This window comes from Palaemon carinicauda, chromosome 5 (assembly GCF_036898095.1).
Source record: "Palaemon carinicauda isolate YSFRI2023 chromosome 5, ASM3689809v2, whole genome shotgun sequence".
Classification (NCBI taxonomy): Eukaryota; Metazoa; Arthropoda; class Malacostraca; order Decapoda; family Palaemonidae; genus Palaemon; species Palaemon carinicauda.
In genome coordinates, this window is record NC_090729.1 from 178,925,360 (window position 1) to 178,939,159 (window position 13,800).

Genomic DNA, 13,800 nt, shown 5'->3' on the forward strand with positions numbered 1-13,800 from the left:
TATATATATATATATATATATATATATATATACGTATATATATATATATATATATATATATATATATATATATATATATATATTTAGATTCTCATAACTTTCCCTACATGTTCGACTGTTATTTCACCTTCTTTACTGCATTTATACTGAACTTTTCAATTTTACTAAACTGTATGCTTGTACATATACTGAAGTATATACTGGTAAATAATATAACAGTCAACCTGTTTTCACTCTTATGAAACATTATTTTAAGCTTTTCAGTTATAAGTTAGATATCCTTAAATTTTACTTTTCAAATAGCATAGAGTATCTCCTACCATGGAAAATACTTTATAGGATTTTCTCTTTACATACTTTTATATTCATTTGTTGAAGAGATAATTCAGTACACAACTTAATTCCTAATAAAACTATCCATAGTATAAGGCACTAACCAGGCTTAGGTGTGCAAGCAACCAATGGATCTCCAGTATAGCCATCAGGACAGCTGCACAATGGATTGTGGCTCACGACACTGCACTCTGCTCGGCTACCACAAACACCAATACATGGGTCTACGCATTCTAAATTAATGCAAGCCTTACTTAGAGGACAGTCTGAGTTGATAGTACATTTTGGTTTGCAGCCAATATTAGGGTCACCAAAATATCCAGGAATGCACGAGCAGACAGCTCTGTCAGCAGTAACACGGCATTGAGTATACGGTCCACATGGAGTTGGATTGCAAGGATCTGGAGGTGCTCGGACTGTTTGGCAAGATAAAAAACAAATAAGCTAAATGTCATACAATTGTGTTGCGTAATACACTGATGATTATATTCAATTCAGCCTATAAAGTATTTTACTGCAAATGCTGTACAACAATAAATTTTGAAAATACTGAACTTGATAGTTTTTGTACAAAGTTGAATTAAAATTGGTAGAAACATTCTCATGATATTACTTCAATAAGATATTACAAGAAGTGGAATCTTACAAAACTGTATCTACTATTTAACATGGAAACAGTTGATTTTCATAATTGAAAAATATTACAAAATACCAAATCCTACAAAGAAAATAAACTATTACAAAAATATTCATTATTTTCTGTATCACCTTGTCTATAATTTACACTTTCCATTGTTTTAATACAATTTTAATTCATATCACAGAAATAAAAAAAAATTAAGAGGAACTGAATAGTTACTTGGTTCACAGCGAACAAATGGGTCACCAGTCATGGTTCGTGGACATGTGCAAACTGGATTGTGGTTAACAACTTCACAAATGGCATCAGTACCACAAGTTCCACGACATGGATCCATACAGCGCTTGTTGTTACATGCAAGATACTGCGGGCACTCTGAATTTATGACACATTCAGGCCTGCAAAGCACATATGGATTGCCAAAGTATCCTGGCTCACAGGTACATACGCCTCGATCTCCTTGTACATGACAAACAGCATTAACAGCACAGGTTCCTTCTCTGCATGGATCTTCTTCTTTGTCTCTAGGTGGAAGAGTAGGAGTATCTGTAGAAAAAGATAAAAATTGTTATACAGAGCGTCTTCATTCTGATTTGCTGTTGAAGATTAGCAAAACTGAAATGCAATAAAATACCAGTTAAACTTCCATAATTACATTTGCTTACCAACAGAAATTGGAAGGCATCGAACGAAAGGTTCTCCTGTGTAACCTGGTAGACAGATACACACAGGAGAATGATTTATAACTGAGCAGTCAGCATTAGTACCACATGCACCGGGGCATGGGTCAACACATTTTTGTTTGTTGCAAGCCAGATAAGCTGGACAATCTCGATTTGTAACACATTCTGGACGACAGTTTGGTGGGGCACCAAAATATCCTGGTAGGCAAGTACAAACAGGACGGCTGGCTACTATACGACAATCAGCATTGGGACCACACACTTCACACATGTCCTCAGAAGATTCCTCTGATGTTTCCACCACAACTAGAAAAGGGACAGGCAGAACATGCAGCAAAAACATGCAATAATACATTTTTAAAGGTGTTTCTTAAGAAATTAGATAAGCTAAACATCTATAAGACTTTTGGAATCAGTATTGTTATAATAATAGCAGTAAGTAAAGTGAGAGATAATGTGCAAACTATCAATTATGAATTAGAAGAGAAATTGTATTACAGATAAAGTTTCAAGATATTATAGACACTGGTAGTTGATACTATGGCAGAAATAGTGCATACCAGGTCGAGGATAACAGCGTTGGTAGGGGCTACCTAGGTAACCAGGTGGACAAGTACATAAAGGTGCATGATTTGATACCCGGCATTCTGCATTGCTACCACAAGTGCCAGGACAGGGATCAATACATTTGTCATTAACACATGCTAAATCAGAAGAGCAATGAGAGTCAGCTGAGCATTCAGGGTCACACTGAAGATAGGGGTCACCAAATAATCCAGGAATACATTCACACACTGCCCGGCCATTTTCCTCATGGCACTGAGCAAGAGTTCCACATGGTGAAGGCAAACATGGGTCTTCTTTAGTAGGAGAAGATGGAGTCACAGCTGATATGGAAAGTGAAAATTTATTAGGTAAAGCCTACACAACAAAGATATGGGAAATTTTATGGGACCTCTTAATATGTTCTATGAAAATGTCTTATATCATGCACATAATTAAAGAGAACATGCAAAATGCTGATTATTCCTCATGGCATTCTAGGTATTATATAGCAATGAAGTTAATATCTGACAAACAAGACAAGAGTTTTTATATGTAAAATGACTATCATTACTAAATATACACAGCATAACTTTACAAGCCATGCTTACGTTTTGGTCCAACAGGGGAACATTTGATATATGCATCACCAGTAAGGCCTGATGGACAGGTACAAAAGGGGCGATGCATGGTAACATGGCAGTCAGCCTGAGATCCACATACACCAATACATGGATCAATGCATTTGTTCCTTTCACATGCCCTATTCCTGGCACAGTCAGAATCAACAATGCATTCTGGTCGACATTCCACATACGGGTTTCCAAACATGCCCGTGGGACAGGTGCATTCAAAGTATTCTCCAGCAACTGAGCAAATACCATTAGCACCACAGGGATTTGGAATACATGGCTGTGGTGGTAGGGTAGGTTGCAAAGGTATGGGTGTAGCCTCCTCGGTAGGTGATGTTACCACAGGTCTTGGACTAGTAGCTGTAACCATCATTCACTCATTAACACAAAATTACTGAATTCAATAGGACTTCTACAGATTTCTTTGGTCAAGAAAGAATACTGTACTTGATTTGAACAAACTCCAAAAAATGAGCTGTATTGATTTTTATACATGTATGAGGAAATTAAGGAATACAAATCCGAAAGAGTAATAAAGTTCAGTACACTGTTTTGAGCTTAATCATGAAATAAGAGTAAAGTGTTTTCATTGAGGGTTAAATCTCTTCAATAAAATAGAAAATTGAGTAATGTAATCATTACATTTATGCAAAACGTGACAAACCTATAAAACCAACAAAAAAAGATATCTTACTAGTTGTGAGCAAGCACTGGATCTGGGGATTGCCCTCATATCCCCTGGGACATGTGCATACAGGATTGTGATTCACCATTTGACATAATGCTTGAAGTCCACAAGCACTGGGGCAGTGGTCAATGCATTTTTCTCCAACACATGCTAAATATTTTGGGCAATCAGAATTGGTAATACATTCTGGTCGGCATTGAGGAGGACTTCCATAATAACCTGGAAGACACTCACAAACGGGGCGCTCCCGAAGAGGTCGACAAGAGGAATAAGGCCCACATGGGGTGGGGACGCAGGGATCGACATGAGACGTATGCACAGCTGTAGTAAACAGCCAAAAAGATATATGAGAAACAAATAACGATGAAACAAATAGGAATGTGTATGTATGATGTATTAAAATTTGTGACGTAAATCTAAAGATAAACATACCTAATAGTTTGTGAAAGTTTTTACAAGTGAATCTTACCACCACAAAAGTATCAAATTTGCTAATTTTTTTTTTCTTTTTCTTTTTTTTTTTTTACAAATATTCTGCAGCATTTTATATATTCATGTTGTTCTTCCCTTTACAGTATTTCCCTCATGAATCCATTCATTGATATAATAAACAACTGTTGTAGTATAACATAACCTCCACCCAATTTTATCACTATTGTAATTCAGTTACTTCTATATACTGTAATAATGTTCTAAAACATTTCAATTTTTTGCAAAACTCAGAAAACCTGTTACTGTAATAGACTGATCTTCCTATTCTTCAGTAGTCTACTTGTTCTTTAAGCTCATTAAAAAACAATTATAAAATTCTGTATGCTCCTACCTGCAGTATATTCTTGAATTTACCTATCCATCTCTAGCAAAAATTCTTTAAAAATTAGGCTATGCTATCATATTTTGAGATTTAAAGTACTCTATAAAACATATCATGTATCAGTTGCTATTTACCCACAGAACTCTTTGATACACTATCTTAGGTATGTAAAACTAACATATGACTACAATGTAGCTTGTCCACTGTCATTTTTTTCTTGATATTAATGATAAAAAGTCCCTTTTACAAAAATCATGAATGTATGTGTACAGTGAACCCTCGCTACTTCGCGGTTCGACCATTGCGGATTCACCACTTCGCGGATTTTTTTCATAACCCATATGTATATACATATTGGTAATAACAAAATCAACCTACTGTACTGAATAATCAATATAATCGATGCAAAAACTAACCTATACACAAATGTGTACAGTAAATGCGTTTGTTTCTTCATTATGATCAGAGAAACGTAAACAAAACATTGGTTGCCATTTTTTATCGTGCTTTTTGGCGTGTTTAGGAAACGCATGATATAAAATCGCCTTTAATATTTGTGCCTGTTTTAGTTTAGGGTACTGTAGTACATGCATTAAGTGTTCTGTACATTAAAGGGTAGTTTGTTAACAGTACTACGTACAAGGGAAGGTTTTAAAAGTCTGAATATACATGTTAAATAAATAGGTAAATATGGTGTCACTACTTCGCGGATTTTCACCTATCGCGGCTGGGTCTGGAACCTATCTACCGCGATAAACGAGGGTTCACTGTATAATTCTATAATTCTGAGTAAATCAAAATATTGGAGCAATCTTTTCATGTAATCACATTCAATATATTGTATTCAACTGTGTACCAAGGTAATATCAGAGTAATGTATTCCAAAATGATAAAAACTCACGCGTAGCTGGTTTAAGAGAACATTTCTCGTAAGGATTGCCTTCATAGCCAGGCAAACATGAGCAGACTGGATTATGATTTGCCATATCACATTGAGCATTCAGACCACATGTTCCTGGACATGGATCAATGCATTTGAGGTTACGGCAAGCAAGGGTGCTGGGACAATCTGTGTTAACAACACATTCTGGATCACATGCTGAGTATGGGTCACCGAAGTAATCTCTCACACACTTGCAGAGATAGGAAGAACCATCACGCTGGCATTCAGCATTAAGACCGCAAGGTGGTGGTGAACATGGATCGTCCGGGATAACTGGTGCTGAAGAAAACCATGCATCATGCACATTACATTGGTGAAAGTTAAAAAGAAATCAAAGGAGATAGAGTATCCAGTATTAAAAATTAGAACTTTGCTTAATGAATGAATTTAGTATAATAAGTAAAGGTGAAAAAACATGCATATTCAAAAGATGAAATATCAGTTGGTATAAGATAAGAAAAACATGCTTACTGGAAGGTACGAGGACACAACGTGAGAATGGGTCCCCTGTGAGGTCATGAGGACATGTACAAACAGGACTGTGGTGTGATACACGGCATTCTGCATTGACACCACAAGTGCCTGGACACGGATCTATACATTTATTTCGAGAGCAAGCTTCATCACGGTTACAGTCTGAATTTACAACACATTCATAACGGCAAAAATCATATGGGTTTCCAATCATATCAGGCTGGCAGGAGCATACTACAGCATTACCATCATAAGTACAAATGGCACCATGACCACATGGATTTGGGAAACATGGGTCCTCATCTTTAGGAGGAGGAGTCACATCTGAAAATGACATAGTTTACATTATTGAAAAAAAAAAAAACTAACACACGATTACTAAGTTAGTTAAAAATAATATAGCTATTCTCTCCAAAACTCCAAGGTAATACATACCAATTTGCACAAAGCAGCGTATGAAAGGATCCCCCGTCATGTCCTTGGGGCAGTAGCAAATAGGATTATGATTAACCACTTCACAAATTGCTCCAGTTCCACATGCTCCTACACATGGATCTCGGCACTTCTGATTGATACATGCGTTTGATACAAGACAGTCGGAATTGACAACACATTCAGGTCTGCAATTTGGTGGTTTACCAAAGTAGCCTGGCCGACATTCACAGACAGAACGATCCTCCACAGCACGGCATACTGAATTTGGTCCACAAGGATCTGGGTTGCAGGGATTCTCTGGACTTGCAGGAGTTACTACAACATGCACAGATATTTAAGAAATAGATTATAACCTGAATGCATAATATCAAGATGCAAGTAAATAAAATTGGGGTGCAACAATAGTACCGACATTCAAAGTTCTATAATGCAGTTTATACAACATGCTTTACAAAACTTATATTTACTATACAGTAGTATATAACTTGACGGACCCTTCTAAAATATTATCATATTAAGAAATTTATATCACTGCCAAATAATAAGCTAGGAAAGATCAAGGTGCTTACATTCTTTTATGCGACAAGATTGGTAAGGGTCACCAGTGTACCCTGATTTGCAATAGCACACAGGGGCATGATTAACAACTTGACATTCTGCATTAATTCCACAGGTGCCTGGGCAAGGGTCCACACATTTTTCATTAACACAAGCAAGGTAGAAGGGACAGTGTGGATCTGCTGTACATTCTGGTCGGCATGTGTCATAAGGGTTACCAAAGTATCCTGGAAGGCAGTTACATTCACTGTCTAAGCCAACAGGTCTGCACTCTGCATTCTGTCCACAAGGGCTTGGATCACAAGGACGATGAACAGTAGGATCCATTGGTGTAGGAGCTGTAACATGCAGCATGCAAATTCATTCAATAATTCAAAATTTACAAATAAATACAATACATATAACAAAATATATCCATTAGGAAAATATGTCATGCATAATAAATGGCCATTTTGTACTGTACTCAAAATAACAGTGGATAGTATTTCAGAATCTTACATGGTGTAGGACCAGCGATGGGTGCAACAGCACAGTGAATGTAGGGATCACCAATGAGACCATTTGGACAGGAACAGATTGCCTTGTGGTTCACTACACTGCATGTTGCTGTTCGAGCACAGGCATCTGGGCATGGATTGACGCATTTCTGCCGAATGCATGTGAAGCCACTGTCACAGTCAGAGTTCAGGACACATTCTGGCCCACAACCAATTTCAGGCTTTCCAAAGTATCCAGGTTGACATTCACATACATATTTGTTAGCAGAACCTCGGCAGATTGCATTAGCACCACAGGGATCAGGTACGCAAGGGTTAGGAGGTGGGGCAGTAGGATCAGGGTATATGACAACAGGTGGTAAGGGTGTTGGGGTTATAGATATTGGTTTTATGGGTTGATCTGTATCAGGTAGTTTTCCTGCAATAGGAATTTGAGTTACAGGTTGGCTTACGGTAACTGGTATAGGAGAAATTGTTGGTGGAGGAGGAGTGGGTATAGGAATTGGTGCTGGTGTGCAACGAATGAAAGGATCACCAGTAAAACCAGCAATGCAACTGCATATGGGATTGTGATTTATGACACGACAGTCTGCGTTAACGCCACAAGTTCCTTTGCATGGATCTACACATCTGCTATTAAGGCAGGCAAGGAGTGGAGCACATTCTTGGTGTACCACACACTCTGGACGGCAGGCTGGAGGCTTGCCAATAAATCCAGGCAGACACGAGCATTGTCGCTGGACATTAACTTCTCTGCACTGTGCATTTGGTCCACATGGATTACCCTCACAAGGACTGCGTGGAGGTTCTGGGGTCGCTATAGCTAAAGGTGAATAAATATTTCATTAACATGCGCATGCTAGCGAATAAGAAAAAGAAAATTACATGCAAAATATATTTCACAATAAACTTGAAAGAATAGCATGGCAAGAGTAGGTAAGTTATTCAAAGCATTCTTTGAACAGAGATAAGACATCTTATAATATATATTCTACAGAAATAATAAACAACTAGATAGAAAGAATTGATTATCTTACACGAAACAGGCAGACATTTTGTGTATGGGTTACCAGTGTATCCATCAGGGCATGAACACACTGGCGCATGCAACACAACCCTACACGAGGCATACTCTCCACATACTCCATGACAAGGATTTACACATTTATGATTGACGCAAGCCTGATTCAGTCTGCACTCTGAATTGGTGATGCATTCAGTACGGCATTTATGAAGTGGGTCCCCAAAGAACCCAGGAAGGCAGGAACAAGTTGAACGACCACCCACAACATGACATATGGCATTTGTTGCACAGGGAGATTGCTGGCATGGGTCTAAGTAGTCCACAGGGGAAGCTGTTGCAATGTTTATAAATTCAGATGCTGTTCAACTTTTATCTCATATGAGGTATGAATATATTGGAAATTTTCCTAAAAATACATTATTATTAAAACAAACGGGTTCGCCTAACTAAAGTACTGGGCAAATCATTAAAGTATCAGATCTTTTCATCTTTATAGAAGTCTTCCACTGCATAAACGTAACTGCACATCTGGCAAAATGCTTGTCTCAAAAACTGCCCCAATGAGATACCATATTACTAGCATAAAATCAATACCATATAATGATATTGATTTTCATGATTCCAGATCTAAATGTTACTGGATTAAGAAAATAAATATCATTTAAAAAACATATGATCTAGATAGGAAACCAACAATCTCAATAATAAATGGCACATATACCTTCCACCTCTACAGTTGAATACTTTATTTATTAACATTTCCCATACTTTTAAACAGAGATCTTATCTTTTATGAATGAGGAGAGAATTAGGAATGACACATATGCTATATTTGGTGTTTTACTTGATATCAATACAATAAATATCAAAATAATCGAATCTAAAATTGCTATGGAAGAAAAGACCATTTCTAATTATTTCAAAAGATAATTTCTTTAAATTTATAACACTTGCATGAGCAAGATGGATTTTAAAATAACTCTTTGGGATTTCTATACATTTGCAGCTATTTCCTTTGCACAAAGTGTTGAAAGCCATCAAAACTTGCAATTAAGTTTTAGAACTTAAACTTTCGAATAGTGTATAATTTACATTCAAACAGCCTACTGAATGTGAAAGATGAAGGTATTAGTGCACTAACTACAGCGTATAAAGGTATCATAGGTAACAGAGTGATACAAATACAGTAGAGAGATTGTTGGTCCTACTTTCTGTAGATACTAAATAGCTTTTCACACCCTCCCCAAAATTTTCTATTATCCTTTTAGATACTAAAAGCTCAGATTATTAACCATAAATATAGGAAATTATAAAAGAGTTAATTATATGAAAGCTATATATGCAATTTACTTTGACAGTCTGTTTTCAAGTGTAGCTAAAAATTGTAACTTTGAAGAAATTTTAAAATAAAACTGGCAGTCTTGAAAAAATCACTATCAGTCTGAAGACATCTTTAAAAATGTATTCGGCAAGTTGCACACAACTAAAGTTACCATATTGTTCATTATTTGAGATTCATTGAATTCTATCAACTCGATGACTTCCCAAAACAAAAAATTGACTTACGAGATGAAATCTGCGTAGGATGGCATCGTGTCAAGGGATTGCCCTTAAAGCCGCTTGGGCAATTACAAGTTGCTTGATGGTTAAGGACATTGCATATTGCATTGATGCCACATGATCCAGGACATGGGTCAACACATTTGTTTTGGACACAATTGAGTGAACGTGGACAATCTGAATCTATGATGCATTCTGGTTTACATGCAACATAAGGATTCCCATAATAATCAGAACGACATTTGCAGATAGGAAAAGTATTCTCTACAAAGCAGTCAGCATTTGTGCCACATATACTTATGGAGCAAGGATCAGTAGCTGGTAGAGATGGGGGAATCACCGCTGCAAAAATGTTACACTTGTTAAATATACATCATGCTTAGGATAGATACTTAATATGCCAGGTATGACATAAAACTACTTTGATAGAAAAAGGAAATGTGTTCAATGCTTACGTTCTGAGGCTGGAACACAGAATGTAAGAGGATCCCCTTCAAATTGTGGACGGCATGAACATACTGGATTGTGTTGAATAACACGACATTCAGCATCTATGCCACATGCCCCAATACATGGGTTTTCACATCTCTGATTAATACAGGCCTTCTGAACTGAGCAGTCTGAGTTCACTACACACTCTGGTCGACACACAGGAGGTGACCCGACATAACCCTTCATGCAAGAGCATCTTGGATAGTTTCCCATATCTTTACAATTGGAGAAGGGACCACATGGTGATGGAGTACAAGGCGAAGATGAGACAGGAGTTTGGGGGGCTGTGAGAGAGACCATGCAATTAAGCAAACAGATACTAAAATTACCATGCAATCTTATATTCTACACATGCAAAAGCAGTTCTATTACATTCATCATGCAAATAAAATACTTATGAACTAAAATTTCCACTATTATAAAATTTCATATAAGATGAGTTAATCATAAGAAAGGAACTTCATACGTTTATACAAAGTGCAGGAGGAGTAAGGATTTCCGGTATATCCTGGATTGCAAGAGCACTGGGGTCGATGATTAACAACAAGACAAGTAGCACGTCTACCACATGTTCCAGGACACGGGTCAATGCATTGCTGGCGAACACACGACTTATCTAAATCGCATTCGATATCTCGCTGGCATTCAGGACGACACCCAAGGTAAGGGTTACCCAGAAGTCCAGGCAAACAGGCACAAACAGCAAGCCCACTTACAACTCGACACTGAGTGTTTACCCCACATGGCCCAGGTGAACATGGGTCTTTGCCTGTATCTGGCACTACTGTAGGGGATATGCAACATGCGTACTAGGTATAAGAGCATTTTTAGATTTATCTAAACTCCTCAACTTATTAATGTACTGTGAAATATATGTACAATGCAACTATTTACATGATCTACAAAACAAGAGCATTCTAATAGAAAAAGAACAAACAAGTAGAAAATTTGAAATTCCCCAATACAATGTTTCAATGTTATTTGTCAAATGAATAGCTAAATCAATTAAAAATTAATTAAACTTGAATACCTATGCATACATTCATTACAGTACATTCATTCTTGAAATAGCCAAAAGTAAATACTATATCTCACAGCATAGATAACTAAAGATTGTGTACTGATCAACTCTACAAGAGGGACGCAATATGTACAGTATTTGTTAAATGAAAATTTGCAAAACAACATACGATGATATATGAAAATTTAGAAATTAATGAAAAAAAAAGAATTTGTTGAAATTCCTTTAAACAATTGTATTAATCTATTATTCAGTTTAGGCTAAACTGCCTGAAGGACCATTGGAAGAATGATTTATCTGGACAAAATCCCACTCTACAACAACTCATTTACTCGCAAACACAAATGCAGAATTGAAGAAGAGACTAGCTGAATGTAAGGTTTCAGTCAACAAACACAGCAAATGAAATAAATACACAGAATAAAAGCTTACATGAAACTGGTGGTGGTAATTTTGGTGTTTCAAGACATCGTATCAGTGGATCTCCCGTTTTACCAAGAGGGCAAGTACACACTGGATGGTGATTGACTACGCTACAGTGAGCTTCAGGGGCACATGTGCCTGGACATGGGTTAATGCATTGCTGTTTCACACAGGCCAATTTTACATCACAATCTGTATGCACTACACACTCTGGTCGACAACCAAGTAATGGATTACCAAAGTAACCAGGAGCACAAACGCATATTTCACGGTCAACTTTAACCTGACAACGAGCATTTGTACCACAAGGGCTTGGTACACAAAGTGTAGGTTTACTTGGTGGGGCAACAGGGCGTGTAGGTTTTGAGCATTGTCTGTAAGGGTCACCCAGTAATCCTGGATAGCATCGACATACAGGACTGTGAGAGACCACAACACATTCAGCTCCAGGTCCACACACCCCAGGGCAAGGGTCTCTACACTGGTGACGAGAACAAGCCATTTGAGCGGGGCAGTCACTACTTATAATACATTCCAGGCACAATGCATCCCCTGAACCTTGCACTGTGCATACCTCCCATGGCAGGCAAGGAGACAGTGAGCAAGGAGACACAGTCACAGGTTCCAGAGCTGTATCAAATATACTATAATCATGCACAAGTCATGCAAAATACAAACTAAAATAAAATATTCTACAGCAATCCAGCACTATGCACAAGAAGCACTTATTACTAATTAGGGGATTATTTTTTTTCTGTTCTTTCTAGATAGGACAGTTACAGAGCAAAAAGAGAAAGTAATCAATCAATGTAATTCAATGGAATTGAGAAATGAGAAACCATATACAGTATAGTAATTAAAATAGATGAGATATATTATATATATACAAATATTTCACATGCAAAAGAGAAGAAAAATGTCATAGAAGACTCACAAGATATATAGCACTGGGAGTATGGGTCACCAACCATGCCTTCTGGGCAGGTACATTGAGGCTGATGATGCACAACACGGCACACTGCATCATCAGCACACGTACCAGGGCAAGGATCTGTGCATTTGCGACTACGGCAGGCCAATTCCCTTGGGCAGTCACCATTAGAGACACATTCTGGGTGGCAACCAATCTGTGGGTTGCCTATTAATCCTGGGCGACATGAGCAAATAGCCTGATGGCCTGCTGGTCTACAATCAGCATTATTTCCACAAGGACTGTTTGTACATGGGGACTTTTCATCCGCTGATTAAGAAAGAAAGCAGAGTCAAGAAATCTAGTCTAGAAAGAATAACTAAAAAATGAAAAAAATTAAGTACCATTTTCAAATTGCAAAAAGTCAATGAATTTCATTTGTTAACCAATTATCTGTGAATGATTTTAATTATGAAACGGCTTATATAATGTGAGGAAAAGGGAGAAAAATTGTTCATATTCAAATAATTACTGCACTAATATTTGCTGGCATAAATCCACCTAAGAAAGTGTGAATATTCTGGCTATAAGAGATAAATAAAATGCAGACTTTCAAGACGATTCATGGACATGAATTTAAAAGTGGTACCTTATCTTTTTCATTTTTATGAAAGAGATTATCAAGTTCAAATTTTTATACATGCAGCAAGGCAAAAGGAAGAAATACTATATATATATACACAGTATATATATCATGCATCATGCTTACATGGGGTGTGGATGGGGGATGGTCGACAAGAAGAGTATGGGTCGCCTGTAAACGATTCAGGGCATGCACAAACAGGTCGATGGCCTATGACACGGCAGATTGCCAAAAGACCACAAGCTCCAGGACATGGGTCCCTACATTTTCTCCTGATGCAAGCCTTATCATTGCTACACATGTTGTCAGAATCACATTCAGTTGTGCATGCAACATAAGGATTTCCCTGTAGTTCATGTGGACATGAGCACACACCATGGGCACCAATACTTTGGCACAGTGCGTTAATGCCACATGGTGATGGTGAACAGGGGCTTGTAACTTGAGGTTTCACAGCCGCTGTGAATGCAACACCAATTACTTAGCA

The 13,800-nt window shown here is 37.5% G+C and overlaps 1 protein-coding gene across 1 annotated transcript in view; it reads right to left on the bottom strand.

Annotated features, from left to right (window-relative positions):
- The window catches only part of LOC137641274 (uncharacterized), a gene marked incomplete at its 5' end in the record, with an annotated part of 145,611 nt that overhangs the window by 59,315 nt on the left and 72,496 nt on the right, over window positions 1–13,800 (bottom strand). The window contains 18 exon segments of the mRNA XM_068373702.1: window positions 438–749; window positions 1,193–1,519; window positions 1,639–1,962; window positions 2,217–2,543; window positions 2,811–3,191; window positions 3,526–3,840; window positions 5,235–5,555; window positions 5,748–6,074; window positions 6,186–6,500; window positions 6,755–7,081; window positions 7,242–8,063; window positions 8,278–8,595; window positions 9,831–10,166; window positions 10,280–10,600; window positions 10,783–11,100; window positions 11,770–12,390; window positions 12,695–13,000; window positions 13,440–13,772. Coding sequence (XP_068229803.1) covers window positions 438–749; window positions 1,193–1,519; window positions 1,639–1,962; window positions 2,217–2,543; window positions 2,811–3,191; window positions 3,526–3,840; window positions 5,235–5,555; window positions 5,748–6,074; window positions 6,186–6,500; window positions 6,755–7,081; window positions 7,242–8,063; window positions 8,278–8,595; window positions 9,831–10,166; window positions 10,280–10,600; window positions 10,783–11,100; window positions 11,770–12,390; window positions 12,695–13,000; window positions 13,440–13,772 — 6,651 coding nt within the window.